The 16,645-nt window shown below is 51.6% G+C and overlaps 1 protein-coding gene across 1 annotated transcript; it reads left to right on the top strand.

The window, feature by feature from the left end:
* The first annotated feature begins 1,327 nt into the window (after window positions 1-1,327).
* On the top strand, window positions 1,328-12,918 carry LOC149433139 (nuclear receptor subfamily 1 group I member 2-like). The gene is made up of 6 exons (XM_089664605.1): window positions 1,328-1,504; window positions 1,987-2,129; window positions 5,373-5,518; window positions 5,687-5,803; window positions 9,848-9,953; window positions 10,233-12,918. Exons 1-6 carry the CDS (start codon window positions 1,328-1,330, stop codon window positions 10,375-10,377), a joined length of 834 nt encoding a protein of 277 aa, XP_089520731.1. The 3' UTR covers window positions 10,378-12,918.
* Window positions 12,919-16,645: the final 3,727 nt, after the last annotated feature.

Here is a 16,645-nt window from a genome sequence, read left to right as displayed (position 1 = left end):
CAGTGGGAGGAATAGAGCCCCATCATTGGTGTCAGTGGAAGTAATAGCACCTGTTGGTGTCGGTGGGAGGAATAGCGCCTGTCGTCGGTGTTGGTGGGAGGAATAGCGCCTGTCTTCGGTGTCGGTGGGAGGAATGGCGCCTGTCGTCGGTGTTGGTGGGAGGAATGGCGCCCTTCGTCGGTGTCGGTGGGAGGAATAGCGCCTGTCGTCGGTGTCGGTGGGAGGAATGGCGCCTGTCGTCGGTGGAAGGAATGGCGCCTGTCGTCGGTGGGAGGAATGGCGCCTGTCGTCGGTGGGAGGAATGGTGCCCGTCGGCGGTGTCGGTGGGAGGAATGTCGGTGGTGTCGGTGGGAGGAATGGCGCCCGTCGGCGGTGTCGGTGGGAGGAATGTTGGTGGGAGGAATGGCGCCCGTCGTCGGTGGGAGGAATGGCGCCCGTCGTCGGTGTCGGTGGAAGGAATGGCACCCGTCGTCGGTATCGGTGGGAGGAATGGTGCCCGTCGTCGGTGTCGGTGGGAGGAATGGCGCCCGTTGGCGGTGTCGGTGGGAGGAATGTCGCCCGTCGTCGGTGTCGGTGGGAGGAATGGTGCCCGTCGCCGGTGGGAGGAATGGCGCCTGTCGTTGGTGTCAGTGGGAGGAATGGCGCCCGGTGTCGGTGGGAGGAATGGCGCCTGTCGTCGGTGTCGGTGGAAGGAATGGCGCCAGTTGTCGGTGGGAGGAATGGCGCCTGTCGTCGGTGTCGGTGGGAGGAATGGCGCCTGTCGTCGGTGTCGGTGGGAGGAATGGCGCCCGTCGTTGGTGTCAGTGGGAGGAATGGTGCCTGGTGTCGGTGGGAGAAGTGGCGCCTGTCGTCGGTGTCGGTGGAAGGAATGGCGCCAGTTGTCGGTGGGAGGAATGGCGCCCATCGTCCGTGTCAGTGGGAGGAATGGCGCCTGTTGTCGGTGGGAGGAATGGCGCCCTTCGTCGGTGGGAGGAATGGCGCCAGTTGTTGTGAGGAATGGCGCCCGTCGTCGGTGGGAGGAATGGTGCCCATCGTCGGTGTCGGTGGGAGGAATGGCGCCTGGTGTCGGTTGGAGGAATGGCGCCCGTCGTCGGTGGGAGGAATGGTGCCTGTCGTCGGTGTCGGTGGGAGGAATGGTGCCTGTCGGTGTCGGTGGGAGGAATGGTGCCTGTCGTCGGTGTCGGTGGGAGGAATGACGCTCATCGTCGGTGTCGGTGGGAGGAATGGCGCCCGGTGTCGGTTGGAGGAATGGCGCCTGTCGTTGGTGTCAGTTGGAGGAATGGTGGGAGGTCAGGGTTCTCACACTTGTCATTTTCCGGCAGTGATCATGTCGGACGAGGCGGTGGAGCTGCGGCGGGCGCTCATTAGGAAGAAGCAGAGGTTGGTGCAGAGCTTCTCCCCCAATCCTGGGCTGACGGAGGAGCAGCGGTTGCTGGTGGAGCAGCTCGCAGAAGCCCAGAAGAAAACCTTCGACTCCAACTTCGCCTGTTTCAGCAATTTCCGGGTATGTGAGGTCATGTGATGGCGATAAAAGGGAGAGCGGGGGAGGATTGCTGACTTCTTTTTCCCAGTTCCGGGGCTTTCATTCTCCTCCAGGACTCTGACTGTCCCTCACAGACTGCCGAGCCTCAGCTGTCTGAACGTGTGTCCTCCCATGTTTGCTCCGGTTCAGCAGGATCACAGTGACGGCTCTGGAACAGGAACCTTGAAGGAAAAGTCAGCAATACATCCTTCCATAGTATGACAGGTTCCCTATTAGGAAATGTTTGTTACAATTCGGAAATGTAACAATGTAACCGGCTCCTCAGCTGGACTGCAACGGCTTCCTCCTGATTTCACCGCACACTGGGAGCTTCTCACAGTGTGCATTAGAAGCTGCAGCCAGTCAGAGAGAGCTCCGCCTCATTTCCTGGCTGGGGGGGCATCCAGCATCATCTAGCTCTTTCCTCCCCAGCCTCCATCACCAATTTTTTTTATATCTTCCAGCCAGTCAGACGGCAGGTGGACCTCACAGACTTCTCCCAGGATTCCTCCTCCAACATCTTCAGCATGTTACCTCATATCTCCGACCTCGTCACCTATGTGATTGAGGGAGTCATCAGCTTTGCCAAAATCGTGCCACGCTTCAGGTACTGTTCTGTGTACTACACTGCGGTATATGTCAGAGCTATATAGATGTATAATAATAATAGTGTGTGACTGTGGGGGAGGGGACATTAGAGCGTCAGCTCCTCTGGTACAGAGACTGATGTGACTGTGGGGGAGGGGACATTAGAGTGTAAGCTCCTCTGGTACAGAGACTGATGGGACTGTGGGGGGAGGGGACATTAGAGTGTAAGCTCCTCTGGTACAGAGACTGATGGGACTGGCTCAGTGATCTCTGTACAGCTCTGCAGTATACAGTTAGGTCCATATATATTTGGACACAGGCACAATTTTCATACTTTTGGCTCTGTATGCCACCGGAATAAATTAAAACAAATGAATATAATAATAAATAAAATGTTCATTTGTAATATGTTGTTGAGAATCCTTTACTGGCAATGACTGCTTGAAGTCTGGAACCCATGGACATGACCAAAGACTGGGTTTCCTCCTTTCTGATGCTTTGCCTGAAGTCTGGAACCCATGGACATGACCAAAGACTGGGTTTCCTCCTTTCTGATGCTTTGCCAGGCTCTAACTGCAGCTGTCTTCAGTTGTTCTTTGTGGGTCTTTCTGCCTTTAGTTTTGCCTTCAGCAAGTGAAATGCATGCTCAATGGGGTTGAGATCAGGTGAGTGACTCGGCCATTGCAGAATATTCCACTTCTTTTCCTTCAGAAGCTCCTGGGTTGCTTTTGCAGTGTCTTTTGGATCATTGTCCATCTGTACTGTGAAGCGCCATCCAATCAACTTTGCTGCATTTGGCTGAATCTGGGCTGACAGTATATCTGTAAACACTGCAGAATTCATCCGGCTGCTTCTGTCTTCTGTCACATCTTCAATAAACACCAATGACCCAGTGCCACTGGAAGCCATGCATACCCATGCCACCACACTGCCTCCACCCATGCCATCCACCCTGCCTCCACCCATGCCATCACACTGCCTCCCCTCATGTCATCACCCTGCCTCCCCTCATGTCATCACCCTGCCTCCCCTCATGCCATCACCCTGCCTCCACCATGCCATCACCCTGCCTCCACCATGCCATCGCCCTGCCTCCACCCATGTCATCGCCCTGCCTCCACCCATGTCATCACCCTGCCTCCACCCATGCTATCACACTGCCTCCACCCTTGTCATCACCCTGCCTCCACCCATGCCATCACACTGCCTCCACCCATGCCATCACACTGCCTCCACCCATGTCATCACCCTGCCTCCACCCATGCCATCACACTACCTCCACCCATGCCATCACCCTGCCTCCACCCATGCCATCACACCGCCTCCACCCATGTCATCACACCGCCTCCACCCATGTCATCACACTGCCTCCACCCATGTCATCACACTGCCTCCACCCATGTCATCGCCTCCATCCATGTCATCACACTGCCTCCACCATGCCATCACACTGCCTCCACCATGCCATCACCCTACCTCCACCATGCCATCACCCTGCCTCCACCCATGCCATCACACCGCCTCCATCCATGTCATCACACCGCCTCCATCCATGTCATCACACCGCCTCCACCCATGTCATCACACTGCCTCCACCCATGTCATCACACTGCCTCCACCCATGTCATCGCCTCCGCCCATGCCATCACACTGCCTCCGCCCATGCCATCACACTGCCTCCGCCCATGTCATCACACTGCCTCCGCCCATGTCATCACACTGCCTCCGCCCATGCCATCACACTGCCTCTACCCATGCCATCACACTGCCTCCACCCATGCCATCACACTGCCTCCACCATGCCATCACACTGCCTCCGCCCATGTCATCACACTGCCTCCGCCCATGTCATCACACTGCCTCCACCCATGCCATCACACTGCCTCCACCATGCCATCACCCTGCCTCCACCATGCCATCACCCTGCCTCCACCATGCCATCACCCTGCCTCCGCCCATGTCATCACACCGCCTCCATCCATGTCATCACACTGCCTCCACCCATGCCATCACACCGCCTCCATCCATGCCTTCACCCTGCCTCCACCATGTTTTACAGATGACGTTGTGTGCTTTGGATCATGAGCTGTTCCAATCCTTCTCCACACTTTTCTCTTCCCGTCATTCTGGTACAGATTCATCTTAGTTTCATCCGTCCCAAGAATGCTTTTCCAGAACTGGTCTGGCTTTTTTAGATGTTTTTTGGCAAATTCTAATCTGGGTTTTCTATTCTTCAGGCTTATGAATGGTTTGCACCTTGTGGTGAACCCTCTGTATTTGCTCTCGTGAAGTCTTCTCTTGATTGTAGACTTTGACAATGATACGCCCACCTCCTGGAGAGTGTCCTTCACTTGCCTGGATGTTGTGAATGGGTTTTCTTTACTATAGAGAGGATCCTGCAATCATCTACCACTGTTGTCTTCCATGGACGTCCATGGCTTGTCATGTTGCTGAGCTCACCAGTGCGTTCTTCTTTCCTCAGAATGGACCAAACTGTTGATTTGGCCACTCCTAATGTTGCTGCGATCTCTTATGGATTGGTCTCGTTTTTGAAGCCTTACAATGGCCGGTGTCACTTGTATGGACAGCTCCTATGAACGCATGATGGAGGTTCACAGCAATAGATTCCAAATGCAGATCCCACACTTAGAATCAACTCCAGACCTTTTACCTGCTTAATTGATGAAAAAATAATGGAGTAGCCCACACCTGGCCATGAAACAGCTTTTGATTCAATTGTACAGTTACTACTGTTCCCTTGAAAAAGGGGGGATGGTTACTCTTAAGAACTGTAATTCCCAAACCCTTCCCCCAATTTGGATGTACAAATTCTGGCACAGAGACTGATGTGACTGGCTCAGTGATCTCTGTACAGCTCTGCGGTATAGGTCAGTGCTATATACATGTATAATAATAACAGTGTGTGACTGTGTGGGAGGGGACATTAGAGTGTAAGCTCCTCCCAGAGACTGATGTGACTGTGGGTTGAGGGGACATTAGAGTGTAAGCTCCTCTGGTACAGAGACTGATGTGACTGTGGGGGAGGGGACATTAGAGTGTAAGCTCCTCTGGTGCAGAGACTGATGGGACTGTGGGGGAGGGAACATTAGAGTGTAAGCTCCTCTGGCACAGAGACTGATGGGACTGGCTCAGTGATTTCTGTACAGCGCTGTGGTATATGTGAGAGCTATATAAATGTATAATAATGGTGTGTGACTGGTAAGTAGGGAGGCTGATGTCACGCTGTTGTCGCTCTTCCCAGGACTCTGTCTATCGATGATCAGATTGCACTCCTGAAGGGCAGCGCGCTTGAGATGTGTGTAATCCGATTCAACACCGTATTTAACCCGATGACGTGTAGCTGGGAGTGCGGCAGGATCACGTACAACCTCCGGGACATGGCGCTGGGTGCGTGTTCATCTGCTCCGGGGCCCAGCTCTGAGCTCAGTTCCAAGATTTTTGTCTTCTTCCTCCCAGTTTGGTGAAATTATGTATATTGACATCTATTCAAATCTTTGGCTGGAGTGCCACTTTAAATCTCCATTGACATTCCTTCTCTTCCGTATCTCCCTCCAGCCGGATTCCGCCAATTCTTCCTGGAGCCGCTGATTAGATTTCACTGTATGCTGAAGAAGCTCAACCTGAAGATGGAGGAATATGCACTGATGCAGGCCCTCTGTCTGTTCTCCTCCGGTATTGGCAGAGCCGGGCTCACAGCTTCCATACCCTCTTCCATCTTTCATACTATTTGTGCCGCCATCTTCCGTACTGATTGGTATTTTTTCATGTGTCCTGGTCTATCTCTGCTACCCTGCACAGTCATGTGCCACTCTTCTACCACTGACCACCCCAGATCCATGATCAGTGCCCTCCCTACCATCCGCCATTCTTCTACCACTGACCACCCCAGATCCATGATCAGTGCCCTCCCTGCCATGCACCACTCTTCTACCACTGACCACCCAATGTCCATGATCAGTGCCCTCCCTGCCATGCACCACTCTTCTACCACTGACCACCCCATATCCACCATCAGTGCCCTTAATGCCAAGTGCTCCTCTTCAATTAACCACCCCATGTCCACTACCCATGCCCTTACTACCACTGAACACCGCATATACATCAAATGTACCCTTACTGCCATGTGCTCCTCCTCGTCCACTGACCACTCAATATCCATGATCAGTGCCCTCCCTGCCATGCACCACTCTTCTACCACTGACCACCCCATATCCATGATCAGTGCCCTCCCTGCCATGTGCCACTCTTCTACCACTGACCACCCCATATCCATGATCAGTGCCCTCCCTGCCATGCGCCACTCTTCTACCACTGACCACCCCATATCCATGATCAGTGCCCTCCCTGCCATGCGCCACTCTTCTACCACTGACCAACTCATATCCATGATCAGTGCCCTCCCTGCCACGCGCCATTCTTCTACCACTGACCACCACATATCCATGATCAGTGCCCTCCCTACCATGCGCCATTCTTCTACCACTGACCACCACATATCCATGATCAGTGCCCTCCCTACCATATGCCATTCTTCTACCATTGACCACCTCATATCCATGTTCAGTGCCTTCCCTGCCATGCGCCACTCTTCTACCACTGACCACCCCATATCCATGATCAGTGCCCTCCCTGCCATGCACCACTCTTCTACCACTGACCACCCCAGATCCATGATCAGTGCCCTCCCTGCCATGCGCCATTCTTCTACCTATGACCACCCAATGTCTATGATCAGTGCCCTCCCTGCCATTCACCACTCTTCTACCACTGACCACCCCATATCCACCATCAGTGCCCTTAATGCCAAGTGCTCCTCTTCAATTAACCACCCCATGTCCACTACCCATGCCCTTACTACCACTGAACACCGCATATACATCAAATGTACCCTTACTGCCATGTGCTCCTCCTCATCCACTGACCACCCCATATCCATGATCAGTGCCCTCCCTACTATACGCCACTCTTCTACCTATGACCACCTCATATCCATGATCAGTGCCCTCCCTGCCATGTGCCACTCTTCTACCTATGACCACCTCATATCCATGATCAGTGCCCTCCTGCCATGCACCACTCATCTACCACTGACCACCCCATATCCATGATCAGTGCCCTCCCTACTATACGCCACTCTTCTACCTATGACCACCTCATATCCATGATCAGTGCCCTCCCTGCCATGTGCCACTCTTCTACCTATGACCACCTCATATCCATGATCAGTGCCCTCCTGCCATGCACCACTCATCTACCACTGACCACCCCATATCCATGATCAGTGCCCTCCCTGCTATATGCCACTCTTCTACCTATGACCACCTCATATCCATGATCAGTGCCCTCCCTGCCATGCGCCACTCTTCTACCACTAACCACCTCATATCTACTATCAGTGCCCTTGCTGCCATGTGCCCCTTCTGTACCACTGACCACCCCGTATCCACCCTCAGTGCCCTCACTGCCATGTGTCCCTCATCTGCCAATGACCACCCCATATTCTTGTTAAATGGCACGTGCCCCTTCTCTACCACTGAGCACCCCATATCCATCCATACCCTTACTACTACCGAACACCCCGTACCCTTACTGCCATGTGCTCCTCCTCATCCACTGATCACCCCATATCCACCATCTGTGTCCTCATTGGCATGTGCCCCTTCTCTATCACTGACCACCCCAAATTCACCATCTGTGTGCCCACTGCCCCTTCTCTACCATTGATATTTCATATCCACCAGCTGTGCCCTCACTGCCCTGTGCCCCTTCTCTACTCCTGACTACTCCATATCCACAATCCACGCTGTCACTGCCATGTGCTCCTGTTCTCCCACCAACCTTCCTATATAACCACCATCTGCTCACTGCTATGCGCCCCTTCGCTACCACTGACTACCCCACATCCACCATCCATGCCCTTACTGTCATGTTCCCTCTTCTGCCATTGGTCACCAAACACCTGCCCTCTGTGCCCTCATAGCCATGTGCCCCTTCTGTATCACTGACCACCCCATATCCAACATTTGTGCTCACGCTGTTGATTCTCTTCCCCTGATCACCCCATATGTACTGACTGTGCCCTCACTGCTATTGACCATCCCATGTCTACAATTTCTACCCTCAGTGGTCAGTGGTAGAGGAAGGGACATCTGTGTTTGAGGTTCATCATCTACCGTTGTTCCCATCCTCCTTTCCATATCCACCATCTGTGCTCTAACTGACATGTTTCTTTGGCTCTACCACTAACCACCTCATATCCACCATCTGTGCTCTCACTTCCATGTGCCCCTTCCCTACTGCTGACCTCTGTATATCCAACATCCATGCCCTTATGCCATGTTCCCTCCTCCTGTACAATTGACCATCCAGTATCCACCTTCTGTGCCCTCATTACCATGTGCCCTTCTTCTACCAATGACCACTGCCATAGGCCTCTCTTCTGCCACTGGCCACCTCATATCCACCATCCGTACCTTCACTGCCATGTGCCCCTCCTGTACCACTGACCACTGCCTTAAGCCTCTCTTTTGCCACTGACCACCCCATATCCACCATCTGTGCCATGTGCCCCTCCTCTACCACTCACCACTGCCTTAAGCCTCTCTTCTGCCACTGACCACCCCATATCCACCATCTGTGCCATGTGCCCCTCCTCTACCACTGACCACTGCCTTAGGCCTCTCTTCTGCTGGTGACCACCCCATATCCACCATCCATGACTTCACTGCCATGTGCCCCTCCTCTACCACTCACCACTGCCTTAGGCCTCTCTTCTGTCACTGACCACCTATCCACCATCCATGCCTTCACTGTCATGTGCCCCTTTTCTACCACTCACCACTGCCTTAGGCCTCTCTTCTGCTGCTGACCACCTCCTATCCACCATCCGTACCTTCACTGCCATGTGCCCCTCCTCTACCACTCACCACTGCCTTAGGCCTCTCCTCTGCCACTGACCACCTCCTATCCACCATCCATGACTTCACTGCCATGTGCCCCTCCTCTACCACTCACCACTGCCTTAGGCCTCTCTTCTGTTACTGACCACCTATCCACCATCCATGACTTCACTGCCATGTGCCCCTCCTCTACCACTCACCACTGCCTTAGGCCTCTCTTCTGCTGCTGACCACCTCCTATCCACCATCCGTACCTTCACTGCCATGTGCCCCTCCTCTACCACTCACCACTGCCTTAGGCCTCTCCTCTGCCACTGACCACCTCCTATCCACCATCCATGACTTCACTGCCATGTGCCCCTCCTCTACCACTCACCACTGCCTTAGGCCTCTCTTCTGTCACTGACCACCTATCCACCATCCATGCCTTCACTGCCATGTGCCCCTCCTCTACCACTCACCACTGCCTTAGGCCTCTCTTCTGCTGCTGACCACCCCATATCCACCATTCGTACCTTCACTGCCATGTTCCCCCTCCTCTACCAATGACCACATCCCGCTCCAGATTTCCAGCTCTGAAAATGTACCTCGAACACAGACGTCCCCTTCCTTTTTTTTCCCCTCTCAGAAGATTGCCCAGTTTCCGTCTTTCTGTAGGGTTGCCAATTGAGTGCCTCAGACTCTGAGAATAAATCCCACTGTCTGATCTCCATGCTCCCCCACACATTGCAGTCTTTATCTTCCATCATTAGATGATCGCATTGCTCCCCATTCTATGTGATGGTCCATTAGCAGCCTTTTCATTTGTGTGTTGCAGATCGCCCTGGTGTCACCGACCGGGAAACTGTTGATAGGATCCAGGAGCATTTAGCATTGACATTGAAGTCACACATAGAGTCTGAGCAACGAACTCAGGAGTGCAGGTAAGTGTGGTCATGGAGCTCCACAGGGCTTTTTTTCATGGAGAACACCCAGAGAGCCCGGAGATCAGACTGTACACTGTAACTTTGTAGGAGGAGCCCAGAGATCAGACTGTACATTGTAACTTTGTAGAGGGAGCCCAGAGATCAGACTGTACATTGTAACTTTGCAGCCAGTCACGAGGTGAGGTTAGGACAATGGGCTCCAGGACATGCAGAGAGGGCGAAGTTTACTTTTGGTTTGGATATATAATATAATCGGCTCCACTCCTCATTTTTCAGGTTTCTCTTTGCGAAGATCATGGAGTGTCTGACGGAATTGCGCACGGTGAGCGATGAGCACAGCAAGCAGGTCCTCCACATCTGGGACATCCAGCCGGGCTACACGCCTCTCCTGCTGGAGGTCTTCAGCAAAGTTCCAGAGTGACTGTCGCCCTCCTGCGGCTTGTTTTTGGGGCGATGGCGGGGCAGACTGGGAAGCGATGGAAGGAAGCTGCTGGTCACCTGACACGCTGAATGTCCCTCCAGACTGATGCTGCTCCCCTTCCGAAGACAAAACGGGTACCGGAAACTCTCCAGAATGTGAATTCACCTCCTCCCGCTCCAATTGTTCCCCTTTGTTACTCCCTTGAACACTACATGGACCAGCAAGTCTGACCTCAGGACAATCACTTATCAGGGACACAGGATGTGCCAATCACAAGCTGCTGGATCTCTGGGAACAGTCCATGGCCATCTCATGGCCTTTAAGCTACACTGCTCTGGTGACCTCAACCAAGGCAGAAGATAATAAGCTACAACCACCTGCTCATAATGTGACATCAGTGCAGGGGCTGCTAATGGGGGGGGGGGGGGGGTACAGCCAGTGCTCCTGTGTAGGGCCTGGGCCCCATCTGGTTGATGGAAAAACCCAGCACGGCTGCCTGGGACCCAATGATTTCTAATGGTGTCCCTCTGAGACATGAGAACCTGTTATGGAGGAGGGGGGTACAGCCAGTGCTCCTGTGTAGGGCCTGGGCCCCATCTGGTCAATGCAAAAACCCAGCAGGGCTGCCTGGGACCCAATGATTTCTTATGGTGGCCCTCTGAGACATGAGAACCTGTTATGGAGACCAATCCCTGTGAATTCTCTGTGGCTCCAGCATGCAAATGACTTGCTTATGTCAGGGTTCAACCAACCTGCAGCATGAAAATGAATAGTGAGCCCGGCATGCCAAAAACCAAAGTCCTGCAGCCATCCACATCTAGTTTTCCAGGTGGTCACCTCCATCCTCTGCCTTCCCTTCTTAGCTGGCCACAGGCTCAGTACTAGTGTGCATGGTGGCTTCAATGAGAAGTATGGCCAAAGCTCTTCTGGCCATACTTCTCTTGTGGGTCACCTCCATCCTCTGCCTTCTCTTCTTAGCTGGCCACAGGCCCAGTACTAGTGTGCATGATGCTTCAAGGAGCAGTATGGCCAAAGCTCTTCAGGCCATACTTCTCTTGTTGGTCACCTCCATCCTCTGCCTTCCCTTCTTAGCTGGCCACAGGCCCAGTACTAGTGTGCATGATGCTTCAAGGAGCAGTATGGCCAAAGCTCTTCAGGCCATGCTTCTCTTGTTGGTCACTGCAATGCACTTCCTTTTGCACTCCTGTGACCCAGAATCAGCCCACAGAGCTGCTTCAGACTCTGGAGGGATCTCGACAATATTGTCGGGATCAACCCAGATGCCTGACTGGCAGCTGCCTTAGCCTTTCAGCTACCCCCTCCACAGCCCGGTCAACCAGTGAGTGCTGGAGGGGCAGAGCTGAGAGCTGGAGCCTGACGGTTACCACTCTCTGCTCAGAGCGGCCTGAGAACTGAGTGATTAATGGTCATGTGATTGCTCAGTTCTTGGTCTTGGAGTCGGCGGGGGGGACGGCTGCAGCATCATGCATCAAGTATGTAAAGGGCCACTGATGAGGGGTTAGCACCAGTCCTCATGTACCTAGGAGCCCAGGCCAGCAGGGGGACTAATTATGGGCAGGAGAGAAGGTAATGGGTAAAGCACAGGGGGCAATTAGAGGAACTGATCCCCTGGGTGTCCCTCCCTGCAGTAGCTTATCAACTCCCTCCCATCAGCTTTCAGCTACTGCGGGGAGAGACACAGGGGGATCGGTTCCTGTAATTGCCCCCCTCCCCCCACCTTACCGACCACCTTCCTTGTCCAGGATTTGATACCCCCCCTCCCCCCCACTGCCCGCTAACAATGATTTTAGTGTTTTCTTAATGAAAATATAATTTTAATATTTGGGGGGGCCCTATCAGGCTGTATGGGACCCCTTGATTCCTAACAGCAGCCCTGAGTCTTTTAAGATTCCCACGCTTGCAGATAAGTAAACCTGTCCTAAGATGGCCCAGGGGGCCACCTTTACCCACCTCCTTCCTGAAAATGCTATATGGCTGTAATACCGGTCCTCCAGCTTCAATCATTTGAATCCCTGGATCCAAAAAATATGCAGCTCATGAAAGTTCTAGATCAGTGCTTGAAAGTGTTAATGCCAGAGGATCAATAGGAACGGTCAGAGGTTCCAGAGGTAAGTCAGCCTCAAGAGGTTCCTCAGGTCTCCTTAAAGTCAGAAGAAGAAGATGGCAGCCAGGAAACTTCCATAGGAAGCAGTGGATGCTTCTGTGTGTTGGTCCATGTTCATGGTATGGATGCTCTGATGCAGGAGAAGAGAAGGTCATGGAGGGATTTAGATATATAAAGTCCACCTCAGCTCCGTTCCATTCCTTAGACAAGACTGTACACTTTCTTATTGGTTGCAGAGAAAAATTTTAGGAGACCACATCAATGGAAACCTGTGGCAGATGTCTTCTCTATTCTCACTGACCTGATGCTTGTTAGAGCAGACAATCGATAAACAGTGAGGAACAGAAGTATTTGAACCCCCTGCGAATTTGCAAGTTCTCCCACTTAGAAATCATGGAGGGGTCTGAAATTCACATTGTAGAGAGACAGAGCCAGAATGAAAAAAAAAAATTCAGGAAATCCCATTGTATGATTTGTAAAGAATGTATTTGTCTCACACTGCTGAACAGAAGTATTTGAACCCCTGAGAAACAGCAAGAATTCTGGCTCTCAAAGACCTGTTACTGTGCCTTTAAATAGTCCACCTCTACTCCACTCATTAATCTCACTTAGTAGCACCTGTCTGAGCTCTTTAAAGACACCTGTCCACCCCACAGTCAGTCAGACGCCAACTACTACCATGGGCAAGACCAAAGAGCTGTCAAAAGACACCAGAGACAAAATTGTGGACATCCACAAGGCTGGAAAGGGCTACGGGGCAATTGCCAAGCAGCTTGGTGAAAATAGATCAACTGTTGGAGCAATTGTTAGAAAATGGAAGAGGCTAAAGACGACTGTCAGTCTCCCTCGGACTGGGGCTCCATGCAAGATGTCCCCTCGTGGGGTATCACTGATGAGAAGAAAGGTGAGGAATCAGCCCAGAACTACAAGGGAGGAGCTGGTCAATGGCATGAAGAGAGTTGGGACCACAGTTTCACAGGTCACTGTCGGTAGAACACTACGCCGTCATGGTTTCCAATCATGCATTGCATGGAAGGTTCCCCTGCTCCAGTCATCACATGTCCAGGCCCGTCTGAAGGTTCCCCTGCTCCAGTCATCACATGTCCAGGCCCGTCTGAAGGTTGCCAATGACCATCTGGATGATCCAGAGGAGGCATGGGAGAAAGTCATGTGGTCAGATGAGACCAAAGGAGAACTTTTTGGTCTAAACTTCACTCGTCGTGTTTGGAGGAAAAAGAAGGATGAGTTGCATCCCAAGAACACCATCCCTACTGTGAAGCATGGGGGTGGTAACATCATGCTTTGGGGGTGCTTTTCTGTGAAGGGGACAGGACGACTGCACTGTATTAAGGAGAGGATGAATGGGGCCATTTATTGTGAGATTTTCAGCAACAACCTCCTTCCCTCAGTCAGAGCATTGAAGACGGGTCGTGGCTGGGTCTTCCAACATGACAACGACCCGAAGCACACAGCCAGGAGAACCAAGGAGTGGCTCCGTAAGAAGCATATCAAGGTTCTGGAGTGGCCTAGCCAGTCTCCACACCTAAATCCAATAGAACATCTTTGGAGGGAGCTGAAACTCCATGTTGCTCAGCGACAGCCCCGAAACCTGACAGATCTAGAGGAGATCGGTGTGGAGGAGTCGGCCAAAATCCCTGTTGCAGTGCAAACCTGGCCAAGGACTACAGGAAACGTCTGACCTCTGTAATTGCAGACAAAGGCTTCTGTACCAAATATTAACACGGATCTTCTCAGGGGTTCAAATACTTCTGTTCAGCAGTGCGAGACAAATACATTCTTTACAAATCATACAATGGGATTTCCTGAATTTTTTTTTTAAATTCTGTCCTCAGAGTGGGAATGCCCCTACAATGTGAATGTCAGACCCTCCATGATTTCTAAGTGGGAGAACTTGCAAAATCGCAGGGGGTTCAAATACTTCTGTTCCTCACTGTAACAGACACATTTACGTCACAGCATACGTCACCCAAAACGCTCCATTCCTCTCCAGCCTCCGATTCATAAGTGTACAGTAGGGATGAGCAGAGTGATTACGCTAAATTTGATTTGATGAAGGTTGGGGTCACCATTGGGCTCAAGATTTGGACCAGCATTGGGATCAAGGTTAAGGTTAGCTTTTTGGATAAAGGTTAGGATCAGCTTTGGGATTGAGGTTGGGGTCGGCTGTTGGATCAAATTTAGGGTCAACTTTGGGATCAAGATTATGGACAACTTTGGGATCAAGATTATGGACAACTTTGGGATCATCAAGGTAAAGGTAAGTGTTGGGATCCAGGTTATGGTCAGCAATTGGATCCTAATGGTGACCTTGACGTCATTTCTGGGATCAAGGATAGAATTCGCTTTAGGATAAATGTTAAGGGTCACCATTAGGTTAGGGTTAGCATTCAGGTCAGCTTCGTTATCAAGGTTAAGGTCAGTGTTGGGATGAAGGCTATGGTCAATTAGGATTAAGGCCAGCTTTGGTTTCAAGTTTAGGGTCAGTGATTGGGTTTGGATTGGCCTGTTCCTCAATATCCATCATCTTCACAGCTAATGAGGGCCCTTTTTTGGTGCAAGAACAGGTCCATGATGGATGAAAGGGCTTCCGTAACCCTCAGGCCTGATCTAAAGACCATGGTACCAGGGAAACAAACATCTGCATTTTACCTTCCTCTGTATTTACAACGCATTTCAACAAATTGTCTCCTTTTTTTGCCTTAATTTTCAATAAATAAGAACTCCCAATTTCGATCATCCCTAGGCTGAATCTATTTCATAGACAGATATCCAAATTTTACATCCTAGTGTAGAACCTCACCCTTTTTTTAAAATCGCGCCTCCATGGTGGAGTAAGAACACCTCGAGTGTGCCTGTCTTTATTGCACCATTTTATTATTAGTTGTATGAGCCAGTCATGGTGGCCAGTAGGACCGTAGCTGGTGGAAGGGGAACAAAAATTCCCATGTGCAGGACAAAATTTGTTTTGTTAATCCAAATGCAAAATCGGATTATTTGCAATCTGTTTTGTAGCTCCAATAGAGCAGGGGGTCTCCAAACAAAGGGCCAGTTTACTGTCCTTCAGACTTTAGGGGGGCAGATTGTGACCAGTGGAGGTAGGAAAAGTCACAGGCCCGGAATCAGTGGTAGAAAACAGTGCCTCAGGCTTAGTGTTCAGTTGCATAGTGCCTTTGGTCAGTAGGATGAGAAACAGTGCCCCATCTCTGGTGCCAGTGGATGGAATAATGCCCCATCATTGGTGTCCGTGGATGGAATAATGCCCCATCATTGGTGTCCGTGGATGGAATAGTTCTCCATCATTGGTGTCAGTGGGAGGAAAAGTGCCCCATCATTGGTGTCAGTGGGAGGAATAGTGCCCCACCATTGGTGTCAGTGTAAGGAAAAGTGCCCCATCATTGGTGTCAGTGGGAAGAATAGTGCTCCATCATTGGTATCAGTGGGAGGAATAGTGCCCCATCATTGGTGTCAGTGGAAGGAATAGTGCCCCATCATTGGTGTCAGTGGAAGGAATAGTTCCCCATCATTGGTGTCAGTGGGAGAAAAAGTGTCCTATGATTGGTATCAGTGGGAAGAATAGATCCCCATCATTGGTGTCAGTGGGAGGAATAGTGCCCCATCATTGGTGTCAGTGGGAAGAATAGATCCCCATCATTGGTGTCAGTGGAAGGAATAGTGCCTCATTATTGGTGTCCGTGGATAGAATAGTTCTCCATCATTGATGTCAGTGGGAAGGAATAGTGCCCCCACATTGGTGTCAGTGGATGGAATAGTGCCCCATTATTGGTGTCAGTGGGGGGAATTGTCCCCCACTGTCTCAGTGTTTTAATAGTGCCCCAAAGGCCTGACAGAAGCTGGCAAAGGGCCACATCCAGCCCTCGGGCCTCAGTTTGGAGACCACTGCAATAGAGGATATGGTGACTCCATGCAAGTACTGGCTCCAGCCCTGGTAATGAGCTCTGGGTGGGAATTTACAAAACAATTTAAGTTTACAAACAACCTCAATGCAATTATTTTCCGTATCTTAAGCCTCAGGTGACACCATGAAAAAATAACTGCAGGCAGGGGGGTCCTCGGTTCAAATACCAATCAGGACACTTGTCTGCATGGACTTTGCTGGTTCTC

This window comes from Staurois parvus, unplaced genomic scaffold (genome assembly GCF_062004578.1).
Source record: "Staurois parvus isolate SC_StPar_1 unplaced genomic scaffold, SC_StPar_1.0 ptg001960l, whole genome shotgun sequence".
In the NCBI taxonomy this organism is placed as follows: Eukaryota; Metazoa; Chordata; class Amphibia; order Anura; family Ranidae; genus Staurois; species Staurois parvus.
Note: the sequence above shows the minus strand (reverse complement) of the source record. Positions and strands in the feature narration are given on the sequence as shown.

What these genes read in the sequence shown, in the direction of transcription:
- LOC149433139 (XM_089664605.1), top strand. Translation starts at nt 1,328, where the DNA reads ATGTCGGACGAGGCGGTGGAGCTGCGGCGGGCGCTCATTAGGAAGAAG. An exon ending in CCTCCGGGACATGGCGCTGG is followed by an intron (nt 5,519 to 5,686) that starts GTGCGTGTTCAT and finishes ATCTCCCTCCAG; the next exon opens with CCGGATTCCGCCAATTCTTC. An exon ending in CAACGAACTCAGGAGTGCAG is followed by an intron (nt 9,954 to 10,232) that starts GTAAGTGTGGTC and finishes CTCATTTTTCAG; the next exon opens with GTTTCTCTTTGCGAAGATCA.